This window comes from Desmodus rotundus, chromosome 1, assembly GCF_022682495.2.
Source record: "Desmodus rotundus isolate HL8 chromosome 1, HLdesRot8A.1, whole genome shotgun sequence".
Classification (NCBI taxonomy): Eukaryota; Metazoa; Chordata; class Mammalia; order Chiroptera; family Phyllostomidae; genus Desmodus; species Desmodus rotundus.
Window position 1 is genome coordinate 65,456,602 of NC_071387.1, and position 14,789 is coordinate 65,471,390.

Here is a 14,789-nt window from a genome sequence, read left to right on the forward strand (position 1 = left end):
CAGATAAATTGAGAAGGCCAGACTCAGAGTGGCAGAGAATGGGGCAGGCAGAGCAGCGGGTAGCACCCCGAGGCCCCATATTTGCACTTAGAGAAACCAGGACGAACGGTGGGGAGTGAAGCAGACCACGTAACCCAGGGCTCCAGCACGGCCAAATAAAGCCTCAAACCTCTGATTGAAAAACCTGTGGGGGTTGGGCGGCAGCAGGAGAAACTCCCAGCCTCACAGGAGAGGTCGTTGGAGAGACCCACAGGGGCCTAGAGTGTGCACAAACCACCGACTTGGGAACCAGCACCAGAGGGGCCAATTTGATTGTGGGTAGCAGAGGGAGTGACTGAAATCCAGCAGAGAGTGGAGAGGGCGCCATTGCTCCCTCTCGGCCCCTCCCCCACATACAGCGTCACAGCGCAGCAACCAGCGTTACCTTGCCCTGGGGAACACCTAAGGCTCCGCCCCTTTAAGTAACAGACGCACCAAGACAAAAAAAAAAAAAATGGCCCAAATGACAGAACACTTCAAAGTTCCAGAAATAATTCAACTAAGCAGCGAACAGATAGCCAACCTATCACATGCACAGTTCAAAACACTGGTAATCAAGAAGCTCACAGAATTGGTTGAATTTGGTTGAAAACTAGATGAAAAAGTGAAGGCTATGCTAAGAGAAACAAAGGAAAATGTACAGGGAACCAATAGTGATGCGAAGGAAACTGGAACTCAAATCAGTGGTGTGGACCAGAAGGAAGAAACAAACATCCAACCAGAAAAGAATGAAGAAACAAGAATTCAAAAAAATGAGGAGAGGCTTAGGAACCTCCAGGACATCTTGAAACGTTCCAACATCCGAATTATAGGGGTGCCAGAAGGAGAAGACGAAGAACAAAAAATTGAAAACTTATTTGAACAAATAATGAAGGAGAACTTCCCTCATCTGGCAAAGGAAATAGACTTCCAGGAAGTCCAGGAAGCTCAGAGAGTCCCAAAGAAGCTGGACCCAAGGAGGAACACACCAAGGCACATCATAATTACATTAGCCAAGATTAAGCAGAAGGAGAGAATCTTACAAGCAGCAAGAGAAAATAACACAGTTACCTACAAAGGAGTTCCCATAAGACTGTCAGCTGATTTCTCCAAAGAGACCTTACAGGCAAGAAGGGGCTGGAAAGAAGTATTTGAGTCATGAAAGGCAAGGACCTACATCCAAGATTGCTCTATCCAGCAAAGTATCATTTAGAATGGAAGGGAAGATAAAGTGCTCCTCAGATAAGGTCAAGTTAAAGGAGCTCATCATCACCAAGACCTTATTATATGAAATGTTTGGGGGACTTACCTAAGAAAAAGAAGATAAAAAATATGAACAGTAAAAATGACAGCAAACTCACAGCTATTAACAACCACACCTAAAACCAAAACAGAAGCAAACTAAGCAAACAACTAGAACAGAAACAGAACCACAGAAATGGAGCTCACATGGAGGGTTATCAACAGGGGAGTGGGAGGGGGGGGGAAGGTACAGAGAATAAGTAGCATAAATGATAGGTGGAAAATAGACAGGGGGAGGGTAAGAATAGTGTAGGAAATGTAGAAGCCAAAGAACTTATAAGTATGACCCATGGACATGAACTATAGGGGGGGGGGAATGTGGGAGGGAGGGGATGGGCAGGATGGAGTGGAGTGGGGGGGGGGGGAATGGGACAACAGTAATAGCATAATCAATAAATATATTTTTTTAAAAATAAACGAGCCCAGTGCCTGACATATTTATTTAACAGGTGAATGAACAGTTAGGTAGTGTATAGGAAGATGAACTACTGAAAGATATTTACAAAGAAAATGAATTGTTCTAACATTAGTAGAGCAAAAGGGGAAAAGACAGATTCTCAGTTTTTATGGGTCTAGATAGCACCTAAAGAAAGTTTATGGAATCACCACACTTGGGGTGTTTAAAAGTAGTCTCACCCTGGCTGGTGCAGCTCAGTGGATTGAGTGCCAGCCTATGAACCAAAGGGTTGCTGGTTAGATTCCCAGTCGGGGCACATGCCTGGGTTGAGGGCCAGGTCCTCAGTAAGGAGCATGCGAGAAACAACCACACATTGGTGTTTCTCTCTCTCTCTCCTTTCCTTCCCCTCTCTCTAAAAATAAATAAATAAAATATTTTTAAAAATAAAAATAAAAGTAGTCTTGACAGTCATGAACCAAAAAAATGAGGCCGCTTCAAGCTCTCTGATAGGCGTATCATTTTAGGAGCTGCATTGGCCACCTTGCTCACGAGCACAGTCAAACACACCTAGATAGAGCCAGTGGGCAGCAACGGAAAAGGGGAGAAAGAAGGTGTTTTAATCTATCAGAACTCTCTAAAGTCTTTCCACCCCAGGCTTTACTAAAGAACCACAGCAAAAGGCAATAACCTTGATGTTTTCCGATATATGGTAGAGGGAGTAGGAGAGGCCTCTCAATGGAACCCAGAAAAAGAAAAATAGTTGACTCCAAGCTAGAATCATAGAATTTTAAAATTAAGGGACCAGGAGAAAATCTAGTCCCATGTCCCCACTATGCAGAGGAAAAATCTGAAGCTCAGAGAACAATGTACATGACCCAGCCATGGTCAGAACCTAGCTCTCTATCACATCCGAATGACCAGGTACATTTCCTGACATGCACCTAGCCTAAAGCCATCTATGACTCAGGCAACGCTAGAACGGATGGCAGAACTTCAAGGATATAACAAGTACCTATAGACTAGTACCATCCAACAGAAAGAGAACACAAGCCATGAATGAGAACCACCTATGTCATGTTCAATTTCTTAGCAACCACATTAAAAAGGTAAAAATAAGTGGGTGAAATTAATTTTAATATTTTAATTTTAACCCAATATTTTCAAAATATGATCATGTCAACATGAAATCAAATATAAAAATATAGAGGATTTTATTTCCTTACTATGTCTTCAAATTCTACTATGTGTTTACGTTAACAGCACATCTCAATCAGGACGACCACATTCCAAGTGCTCAGCAGACAGGTGATTATGGCTTCACTATTGGAAAGTGCAGCATTAGAATTTGAAGGTACAGACAAAAGAACCGCAAGCACTGAAGTACTGAAAGTTTTCTCTGCAAGTGGCAGAAATACTTTTATTGCCTAATATGGTATTTATCTCTTTCTTGAACTCTCTGACCTGCCTTCATGTGACAAAATCAGAGGCATTAAAAGACATGAAAACTTACTGAAGTTTTCCATAATCTCCTCACTCCACAGAGCTGAGCTTCAGTTTTATGCACCTGTATTGCTGCCTGGAACTTCTCTCTCTCCTGCCACTTTCACTTTTCCAAAGTGCTTCCCTTTCTTCAAGGCCCATTTTGAATGCCATCGCTGTCACTGCTGCCACCACCACCATTCCCCCACCCCCAAAGAAGCTAACCAATGTTCTGCCACTGACTGCATGTGTAATGTTGAGAAAATTAGTTACTCAACTCTTTTGAACTTTAATTTTCTCCTCTGGAATATCTTAGTAACAACTTCTACTACTTTAGTATTCTTATGTGGATTAAATCAGATACAGGAGATTAAAACGCCTCACCCAGTCCAAGGCAAGCACCCTGTAATTAAAAGACTATGTTTATTAACAAATTACTATACACCACACAGGCTAAGATTTTCATATATTGTCCACTCTAATCTTCACAGCAATACTGTGAAGGAAGCACCATTATTATTCCATTTACAAACATGAAAACTGAGGTTTAGGAGAGGTAATCTCGCTCCAGGTCTCGTAAGCAGAGGATGGTGAATGTAGGACTAGAGCCTGAGGTCCTCTGCCTGATTCCAAAGTCTGTGCTGTTTATCACAGCTATATACTGTGTGGCTTGATAGAATGCCAGCCTGTACCACACACCTCTGTTTCCTGCCTGCTTTGATAAACCTAAGGGCAGTCAGTTAATTGGCAGTTCTTAGGCTGGCCTCTTCCTCATCCCCTTAGCTACACTCAGAGTCTTCCAAGGCAAGACACTCCACTTTCTTGCAGACCCTGCAACTATTCTAATATGGACCAACAAATACACACAATCCAAAAGCTCTTTAAAACTCTGATCTTTCTACAGAACTCTGTTCACTGTCTAAACAAGAGAGCATCATTAGATAAACTAATAATAGCAACAACCAGGAAAACAAAGAATATGGAATGTTGAATCTAGAGGGACCCTGGAGATCAGCCAGCCCTGTAGCTTTATCACACAGATGTGGACACTGAGATCAAGAGATGAGTTACTGCCCAAAGCCACACAGCTGGCCAGCAGCACTCACCCCAGATCCCACATCACCTCCCACATAATTGACTTCCATTAACAATCCAATTTAAAACTCAAAGTTCAGACTCTTCAAGGACTTGCAGCCTGCTTTTCCTTTTTCCTAGTAATTGGAAGTCTGTGACCTGTCGCAGCTGCTGTGTGAGGGAGGAAATGAGCAGAAAATGCACTCTTGGTCTAAAAGAGGGAAAAGTGCCAAGGATCACCAGACCTCAAGTCCTAAAGGTCATCATTCCAAGCCAATAGTTTAAAACCCTTCCAGGGTGTCTGGAGGAACACCAAGATCCCAAAGGCAGGGTCTACCCAGTGGAGGACCCATGTCTCTGGAATGGCCTTCTTCCTGAACAGCTCACAAAGCCAACCCAGTTACCTCTGGGGTGGGTAAAGCCAATGTTTTTCCTGAAGTACATGTGTACCAGCAGAGGTTTATAAAATTTTTAAATATTTACTAGAATTTTGCCCTGGTTAGTGTGGCTCAGTGGATTGAGCACTGGTCTGCAAACCAAAAAGTCACTGGTTCAATTCCCAGTCAGGGTACATGCCTAGGTTGTGAGCTGGGTCCCTAGTTGGGGGCATGTGAGAAGCAACCAACCAATGTTATCTCTCTCACATCAATGTTTCTCTCCCATTCTTTCTCCCACCCTTCATCTCTCTAAAAATAAATAAATAAAATCTTTCAAAAATGTATTCACTAGAATTTAGCTTTGCATATTTATAATATACACAGAGGTAAAGGGACAAGTGAAAATGCTTTTATGAACTGCAAATTAAGACCTTTTTTGAATATACAGATATATCAAATGCCAATCTTGAGACAAGGCAACTTGTACCTCCTATCTATCTCTTCTACATAGAGCTTTAAAAAATCATACAGGAAGAAATCTGAATAACTCCAGCTTATATTCTGCCCATGGTGCTAGAGAACTGGGCAGGGATCATAAACTAGAACCTTTGGTGGTGACTAATCCTTCAGGGGATCAGATCTACCAGATCCTGGGTAACAGAAAGCAGGGTCTTTAAATGTGTGAGGAGAAGAACAGCAACCTTTAAGACTATCTGGTACTAATATGACAAATAGATGCAACTGATATACCAGCTAGCAGTGGCTGCCCTGGGATGGTGGGGAGGAGGGGTCGCAGTGAAGAAATTCATAGGTCCAGCCAAGTGTAGTGAGCTGAGAGGGGACCCAAAAAGACCCATATGGCCCAATTTGAGGACTGTCAAGCAATGCTCAGCCCTGAGGAAAGATACTCTGGTTCAGCAGGATGAGAGGCTAAGAGACTTGCAGAATGGCAGGTACTATGGAGAGCAGCTCTGTGGGGACTTGCAGGTCTCAGCCTGAGTGGGCAGGAAGGACGTGAGGAGAGGCTGTGGTCCTTGGAGAAACTGAGGGTCTGAAGAGAGCAGCAAAGAATATGTTCAGGGCTTTCAGGAAGCTCCTCATGGGCACCTCCTTGGCAGGTGAAAGAAAGAAGTCTTTCTTCTCTGAATAAAATATTTAAATTAATTGAAGAAACCTCTTCAAGAAAGTACAACTGGTCAAGGAGATATAGGGTAGGCATTTTGGCAATGGCCCCACTGAATCTTGAAGAGACACCCAGAAAGAAACATATCAGTCACCAGGGCACCTTTTCTTTCCAACTTTTAGAGAATTAATCCTGAGGGGAAAGGCAGGCACCACTCTGGGCTGTTCTAACTGTGCATGTCTCCTCCCTCCTTCCCCCAGGCCCTGGCAACACTCTCCCCAGAACCCTATTCCTACCCAACCTTTGTCACTTCCTTCAAGAAGGCCTTCCTGGACTGCCAGATAAGGTCATGTTCACTCTGCTCTTCCTCTATTCATATACCACATGCTTGTAGTGCCCTGTACAGTCAGACTTCCTGAAGACAGGTCTTGAATACCATTGTTTTATGCATGGCACATGATGGACACTCAACCTATGATTGCTGAAAGCATGCAAGAACAGGGGCAAGAATCACAAATGGGCAAGTTCTCTTTATCATGGCCTGGTCCAGCAGCACACTTACAAGCTGTTTAAAAAGAACACCCAGCAGCTAGACACCTATTTCTTTACCCATGCTGTATGGTACTCCCTATGTAAACATAGGAATTGGGTTTAAAAACAAATCTTTGAATTTGATATCAAATCACACACATACATAATTTGAGCTAGATCACAAATCTAAATGTAAAAACTAGAATTAAAATGTTTTAAAAGAAAATAACTTTTTAATTCAGGAAAGACAAAGATTTCTTAGGTCACAGAAAGTAATAACCATAAAAGAAGGAATTGGTAAATTAAACATCACCAAATCCGAAAGCTCCTGCTCAAAGATACCATTAAGAAAGACTTCTAGCCAAGATGGAGGTGTAGGTAGATACACTTTGCCTCTTCACACAACCAAAAGAAGGACAAAAACAAATTTAAAAACAAAAATAACCAGAACTACCAGAAAATCAAACTGTATGGTAGTCTGACAACCAAGGAGTTAAAGAAGAAACATTGGTCCAGACCAGTAGGAGGGGCTGAGACAGGAAGCCAGGGTGGAGAGGATTTTCACAAGTCAGTGGCTGGCAGAGCAGGTGGTCCCACATTTGCATGCAGATAACAGGGAGGAATAACTGAGGAGCGAGACAGACCATGCAACCTAGGGCTCCAGAGTGGGGAAATAAAGCCTCAAAACCTCTGACTGAAAAAAACCTGTGCTGGTTGAGGCAGCAGGAGAAATGCCCAGCCTCACAGGAAAGTTCATTGGAGAGACACACAGGGTCTTAGAATGTGCACAAACCCACCCACCCAGGGAATCAGTACCAGAAGGGTCCAATTTGCTTGTTGGTAGTGGAGGAAGTTACTGAAAGCTGGCCAAGAGCTAAACAAGTGGCATTGTTCCCTCTCTGACCACTCCTCCACAGACAGTGCCACAAAGCAGCAGTCTGGGATTCCCCGCCCTTGCGAATATCTAAGGCTCCACCCCTTACTATGTAAAAGGCATACCAAAGCAAAAACAACAATGGCCCAAATGAAAGAACAGAAAAGCTCCAGAAAAAATACAACTAAGCGATGAAGAGATAGCCAACTTATCAGATGCTGAATTCAAAACATTGGCAATCACGATGCTCACAGAAATGGTTGACCATGTTGCAAAATAGAGGAAAAAGTGAAGGCTATGAAAAGTGAAATAAAAAAAAACCATACAGGGAACCAACAGTGAAGGGGAGGAAACTGGAACTCAAATCAACAGGTTGGAGCAGAAGGAACAAATAAACATTCAACCAGAACAGAATGAATGAACAAAATTCAAAAAAATGAGGAGAGGCTTAGGAACCTCTGGAACAAACTTTAAACATTCCAACATCTGAATCATAGGGTTGCCAGAAGGAGAAGAGGAAGAGCAAGATATTGAACACTTATTTGAAAACATAATGAAGGAGAACTTCCCCAACCTGGCAAAGGAAATAGACTTCCAGGAAGTCCAGGAAGCTCAGAGAGTCCTAAAGAAATTGGATCCAAGGAAACACACACCAAGACACATCATAATTACATTACCCAAGATTAAAGAGAAGGAGATAATCTTAAAAGCAGCAAGAGAAAAGGAGACACTTACCTACAAAGGAGTTCCCAGAAGACTATCAGGTGATTTCTCAAAAGAAACATTATAGGCAAGAAGGGGCTGGAAAGAAGTATTCCAAGTCATGAAAGGCAAGGACCTACATCCAAGATTACTCTATCTAGCAAAGCTATCATTTAAAATGGGAAGGCAGATAAAGTGTTCCCAGATAAGATCAAATTAAAGGAGTTCATCATCACCAAGCCCTTATTATATGAAATGTTGAAGGAACTTATCTAAGAAAAAGAAGATCAAAAATATGAACAGTAATATGACAACAAACTCACAACTAGCAACAACCAAATCTAAAAAAACAAAAACAAAAATGAACTAAGCAAACAACTAGAACAGGAAGAGATTCACAGAAATAGAGATCACTTGGAGGGTAATCAGTGCAGAGGGGGAGGAGGGAGAATGGGGGGAAAGGTACAGGGAATAAGAAGCATAAATAGTAGGTACAAAATATACAGGGGGAGGTTAAGAATAGTATGGGAAATAGAGAAGACAAAGAACTTATACGTATGGCCCATGGACATGAACTAAGATGAGGGAATGATGGTGGGAAGGGGGACTCAGGGTGGAGGGGAATGAAAGGGAGAAAAAAATGGGACAACTGTAATAGCATAATCAATAAAATATATTTAAAAACAGATAGCATTAAGAAAATAAATAAGCAAGCCACACATTTTTTATAAGATAGATATCCAGCAAAGCACTAATACCGAGGATATATAAATTTCATCCACAATTAAAAACAAAAAGACAAAAAATAAATAACAAAAGATTTGAACAGACACATCACAAGCAGATATACAAATGGACAATAACTTGTACAAAAGTGCTTAACATCATGAGTTGTCAAGGAAATGCAAGTTTAAACCACGATGAAATACCACTAAACACACACCTCAATAGCTAAAGCTAAAAAGACTGACAAACCCTAGTGTTGGCAAACAGGAATATCTGAAATTGTCATTCACTGTTGGTAGAAACATAAAATGACCCAAAGCAATTTGACAAAATGCAGGAATGGGCAAAAGTAGGTTTACAGTTGTGAGTACACAAAACAGTTAATAAAACTATTGTAATAACCTGTATGTCTTTTCCATGTGAACAACTGTAAATCTTCTCTTGCTGCCCCCTGGATATGGCAGTTGCTACATGCTGGGCTACCTGTTAGCCCAGTAATTTCATTCCTAGGAATTTATCCAAAAGAAATTAGAACACCATACATTCAGTAAAAAGGAGTTGAACAAGAATAAACATTGAAGCTTATTTATATAACCCAAAACCCATCAACGGGAGAATAAAGCGTGGTATAATTATTCAATGGAATATTACTTGGCGATGAAAAGGAACTACTTGCAGCCACACAACATCAGACACACAAAAGCATGGATAACTCTCAAGAATATTTTGCTGAGTGAAAGAGGAATCAATCAAAAAGTGCATACTTTATGATTCTAATTATAGAAAATTCTAAAACAGAAGAAACTAATCTTTAGTGGAAAAAATCAAATCGATAGTTAACACTGGGAGAAAGAAAAGGGGTTGACTGGGAAGGAGAGTGCAGGAACCTTCCGGGGTGCCAGTATGGTTCTATATCCTGACAGGGATCTGGGTTACACGGGCACATGACTTTCTCAAAACTGAGCAAAAACACCTCAAGATTTTTTCATTTCATTGTAAATTTACCTCAAAAGAAGAAAAGAGTATCCAGTATCAAACTGTTTTTAATGATATGAATGCTGAACTACATAGGTAGAAAAATTACTGATAGTGCTTTACTTCAAAAAACATTAAAAAGATGGATGGATGGATGGGTGGATAATGGGATGAATCGCTGGAGAGATGTGTCTGTTAATGATAGGATCCAGGCAGTGGCTGTACAGCTATTCGCTTTAACATTCTTCCAACTGTGTTGTATGCTTGAACTTTGTCATAATAAAATGTTGGGGAGAAAAAAAAGCAAGTAAAAGTTTCAAAAATTCCCAATTATAGCTTTGTGGTTAGGTAAGAAAATGTACATACTCTTTAGAAGCATAATGAAGTACATAAGGGTGAAATGAGACGATGTCTGGAATTGATGGATGAACCAAATTTGGCAAAATCCTAATAATTATTGATGCTGGGAGATGTATACATAAGGATTCATCACTCTATTTTCTCTTTTTTGCAGATTTAAATTTTTTTAATTAGAGAAATATTAAAACAAATGTGTAAGAGGTAGGACCCACATGAAACAAGTGTGTATCTGCTTAAGCAAGAGTTCCCTCGAGGCTAACACGGCTTTAGTCCAACCACCTGGGACAAAACAAGATTTTGATTTAAGCTGATGATAAGTGCAGAGCCAACAACCAGAGGAAGCTTCTCTTCTCACATGCTGAAGTTTGTGTCAGCTGCACTGGGCTTGTTCCCACATGGCCTTTTAGTGTCCTCCAGCCAAAAAGCAGCAAGCTCCCATACTTAATGGAGTTTCATTCTCTTCTCAAGAAATCTAGTAAGTACCCTGTGAATGTCAGATAAAACCCAACAGCTGTGCTAAACACATCTTCCCAAGGCTCTCTTCCAAGCATTGCAAAAAACAACCAAAGCCCATTTAATCTTTATCTTAAAGCAGTAACTCCTTGACCTACCCACCTCACTCTGCCCCTACCCAAGACCAGTTTGCTTGCATAGCACTCCATGATTACTCTTATCACAGTCTTTAGCCCACAATATATCTTTTGTTTTTTGTTTTATCCCCCAATACTTTTTAAAATGCTTGTTTGTGTTGCTCAGACTAGGCTCCTTGGAAGGAGCAGGAGGAGTATCTTGTTCACTACTAGAAAACCAGCAGAGTACAATGCCTACAACACCTACATGCTTACTAAAATGTTTTTGCATGGCTAGATGAACAATTTGTAAAAACATGTACTGTTTACAGGGCTGTCCCATATGGCCTCATGTTATTCTTCCTGCAGCCTGAAGAGCTACCCAGGGCAGAAATTATTAACTTCCCACCAATATCCCAGAAGAGAAAGAAAGGCCAGGGCATTCAAGGCTCGCTCAATCCCACGGAACAATCAGTGGGTAAAACCAGGAGGAGTGCCAGTTTTGCTGACTCCTTGAGTTGCTCTTTTCATCCTATCAAATTCCTTTCCAAGGAAAATTAATGTTGATTACTCAGAATAGGAGACACTTCTCTTTCCACAGTCACAGAGCTTGGAGTTGGAGTGTGTGCCCTCTGACCTACCACGTTTAAGAGTAAGCAGAACCCAGTGAGCATGGATCTTACTTGGAAAGCAAGGGAGTAAACAGTTGGATAAACGCCACCATCCATTAAACCCCAGATGTCTGGCTTGATGTTTCAACACGTTAAATATCTCAGATAATTAATTAAGGTAGAGAGACAACAATTATGCTACATACCATGTTAATTTCCACCAGCCAGCTGACATCAACCACTCAACATGTATTCATTTGTTTCATAATTTCTCCCTCCACACATGACTTGTTCCTCATTTTGCATAAATAACAATGAAGGACCGTGTTTTCACAGCCTCTTTCTTGGGAATAATCAGGGACTGGCTAGGCTTACCCTGAGCTGTCATCTATGAGCTGTCAGATTACCCCAAGCAGTAGTTCATAAAAGACAACTCCACCTCTCTTTGCTTCAAGTTTAGGGAAAGAACTGGAAGTCCTGAGTGTATCTATAAATAAAACGCTGGCCATCAGCTGAGGTGCACTCCCTACCCAAACCTGTCAGCTTGTACATCTACCACGGCCCTGGATTTCTGCTTTGAGGTGCAGCCGGTACATGGTGACAGCACACACGGAGCCAAAGGTCCAAAGGGCAGGAAGTACTCCAGGCACAGCTGCACTCCACCTTCCTCATAAGGGTCTCCCAGTGTCCCAACAGCCCATCTCTTGGATATGCTCATGCTTATGTCCACTACGGAGTTACTGAAATGCCTGGGAGCTGCCATGTGTCTTATGAATTAATGTGAATTACAAGGCACTTCACAGCATTTCTAGAGGTCCCATTGCCTTAAGCCCCAAAACTTGGTACTGAGGTATTTTAGCCTCTATGTCAGATTTTCAGTGCTAAGTTCTCTCTATGTCAAAATTTCTAGGGGCCTTTCCTTCTCTAAATATGAACCTATCTCATGCTGTGGATAATGGAGAGAAAATAGCTCCCATTAGCTCTCCCCTGGCTCCAATGTGATCTGCCCCAGCCCTTGTACCCGATACCATTTCCCACCTGACTAGCCACCGAAAGGAGCACTTTTGTCCTTCACAGGAACAAGTGGCAGCACAAGATGTGCAGACAGAAGCTCTGAGTCTAGGAGCCAGTGCCTAACTCAAACAGTGAGAATTTTCTCCCCACCTCGCTGATAAGCTACCAGGGGCTTTACTGTCACAAACCAAATACTATTCCCCAAGGCCCTCTGGTGCTTGCTTCAGTTCCTCCCTGAAACGCTTGCTGGAATTTCAACCAATACCCAAATTTCAACAACTGTTATCATCTCCATCGAAAAAGATTGTTCCAATGTTAATCCATAATTTTTTCTCTGACTCTACCGAGCTATTCAAAATTTGAGCCAAACCTCCTATAATGTCATTAAAGTAAAAGAAAAATAATTTACACAATGAGTGGAATGATTTTAGAAAAATAGCCTATTGCACTAAATGTATTCCTTCGTGTACTATAAATATTTTAAACAAGCAGTTGATTTTTAGGAGCTGATGTCACTGTTACAGGACACCCCCTTTCTCCCTCCCAAAAAAAGCAGGAGGCTGCATTTCAAGTTTAATTATTACAACTGAGCAGCTGAAATGAAATCACTTCACGATGCTGTATGTCCCTAATTCAGTATATCAAAGTGGTCTCTGATTTCATTAATAATTTTTCTCTATTTCTCATCAGATGTTTAACTTAAAATTTTTTTTAAATTACCTCTTTCCAACTATACTTTCAATATAGACTTATCTCTAAAAATTAAGGCTTACTGATAGTAACTTGAAACCCACTCATTAAAAAAAAAACCATTATAAAATGTTAAAGGCAATAGAATTCTCTTATCTCTGAACACGTATCTTGCTTTATATTGATTGCCTAATAACCACTAACAAAAGATCCAGGTTTTGCTTCTTTACTTGACAAACACACAAAGATTTCTGGCATAGAGAACCAAGTTACAGAAAGTGTATTTTTTTTTAGTTCATATGTTTTAGCTAAAATCAGAACTTGTTAAACCCCTTGGGCTTCTGGAAGAATGCAGAGGATTTAAAGAGCATTCTTACTAGACCTCCCAGATGCTGGCCAAGGTCTAGGGAATGAGGAGGTGTTAGCCGAGAACAGGCAGATATACACACACTATGGGCGTTAACTCCATTCTTGATTTCTGGTAGAAAAGAAACCTTCTTTACAAAAAAAGAGACCCACAAAAATAAGATTCTTGGTCCTCTGTAATCTTTGTAAATTAACCCTCTTCTTTCTCTCTCCTCAAATCAGTGAATAAACAAACACCACACTTTTCTATTGGACTGGCTGAAAACTGTTCCCTGTGGGTCCTTTGCCTTTTGTTCATAAAGGTATAAAATTTGTACACCAATACATTTGTATACAAGGGGTGTCAAACTCATTTTCATGGGGGGCTACATCAGCCTTACAGTTGCCTTCAAAGGACTGAATGTAATTTCAACTCCTTAACAGTTAAGGAGTAGTTACATTTATACAGTCCTAAAATTATTTCAGCCCTTTGAAGGCAACCACGAAGCTGATGTGGCCCCCTGTTGTATACTCTCAAAGATAGCTATATGAATAGTTAATAGTTACTGAGTACTGACTATGTCCCAGGCACAGTTAACTCTTTATGTGTATTATGTCAGCCTTCACAGTAACCAGAACGCATACTAAAGACTCAAACCCTCAGGTTGTCAGTCATACTGTGGAAAGTCAGGGGCTGCAAAGGACTGTCCAGGAACAGCTCCTTTTTGCAAAAGGCTCAGTTGCAAAAGGCTCACAAGAGCATTCACGAGGGAGTGGACTGCAGCCTTAGTCTCGGAATCTGTGAGCAGCCTGAGATATCAAGGGTAGGGATCCCCCTGCTTTGACCAAATTCCATCTCTTTCCTCATTCTCTCCCCTTTGCTTCTCCCCTATCTCTTTTCTCCTCTTGGTGCCCAACACAAAGGGCAGAGATCATTTCCAACCCTGAATCAGGGAAGCAAAGTTCATTAATAGAGCATAGCATCAGCAGCCCCAGGTACTAGGAATCCTATGCTCCATAACCACACAAAGAAAAAGTGAAAACCACTTCCCACAAGCCCTCTCACTGATGAATCAGGTCATAAAGCTACCCCCAGCTGCAAAGGAAGCTGCAAAGTCAAGGGTCTGGCTTCTTTAGTCACCACAGTGGGCAACAGGCAAGACAGATGGGGCTTGGGAAGTAGCTGGAGCGGCTGCCCAACAGAATCTGTTCTCAAAATGATTCTAACACAGTAAGGAATTTTTATGTATTGTCATCATAGTACAGGTACTTACCATGATAAGGGTTAGTGAAAACTCCAACGAGATGAAAACAGGTTTTAAGTATCCACAAAACTAACATTATGCATGCTTATTTACAGCTGTATACTATTAGAGTGTAGTCATTGATTTTAAAGCACTAGCACCTTTAGACCAGTGCCTCTGTGCCAACACAGTACACATCCCACTAGAGTTGGACAAGGATGTCGTGGAATACTGGAATCCAAATGGAATTTGAGAAAATACATAGGTGACTGGGAACTAACTCTTTGGGAATGTTGCCTTATATTAGCTCTAACACACACACACACACACACACACACACACTGAGATATCTCAAACAAAATGAGGCAACCAAAATTC

General features: G+C 41.3%; 1 protein-coding gene across 1 annotated transcript in view; it reads right to left on the reverse strand.

Annotated features, from left to right (window-relative positions):
- SAXO1 (stabilizer of axonemal microtubules 1) overlaps positions 1-11,390 on the reverse strand; it is a 52,284-nt gene extending 40,894 nt beyond the window's left edge. Inside the window, exon 1 of the mRNA XM_053924376.1 lies at positions 11,325-11,390. Within this exon, the coding sequence (XP_053780351.1) occupies positions 11,325-11,353 (29 nt within the window). The 5' untranslated portion in view covers positions 11,354-11,390. The remainder of the gene's footprint in view (positions 1-11,324) is intronic.
- Positions 11,391-14,789: the final 3,399 nt, after the last annotated feature.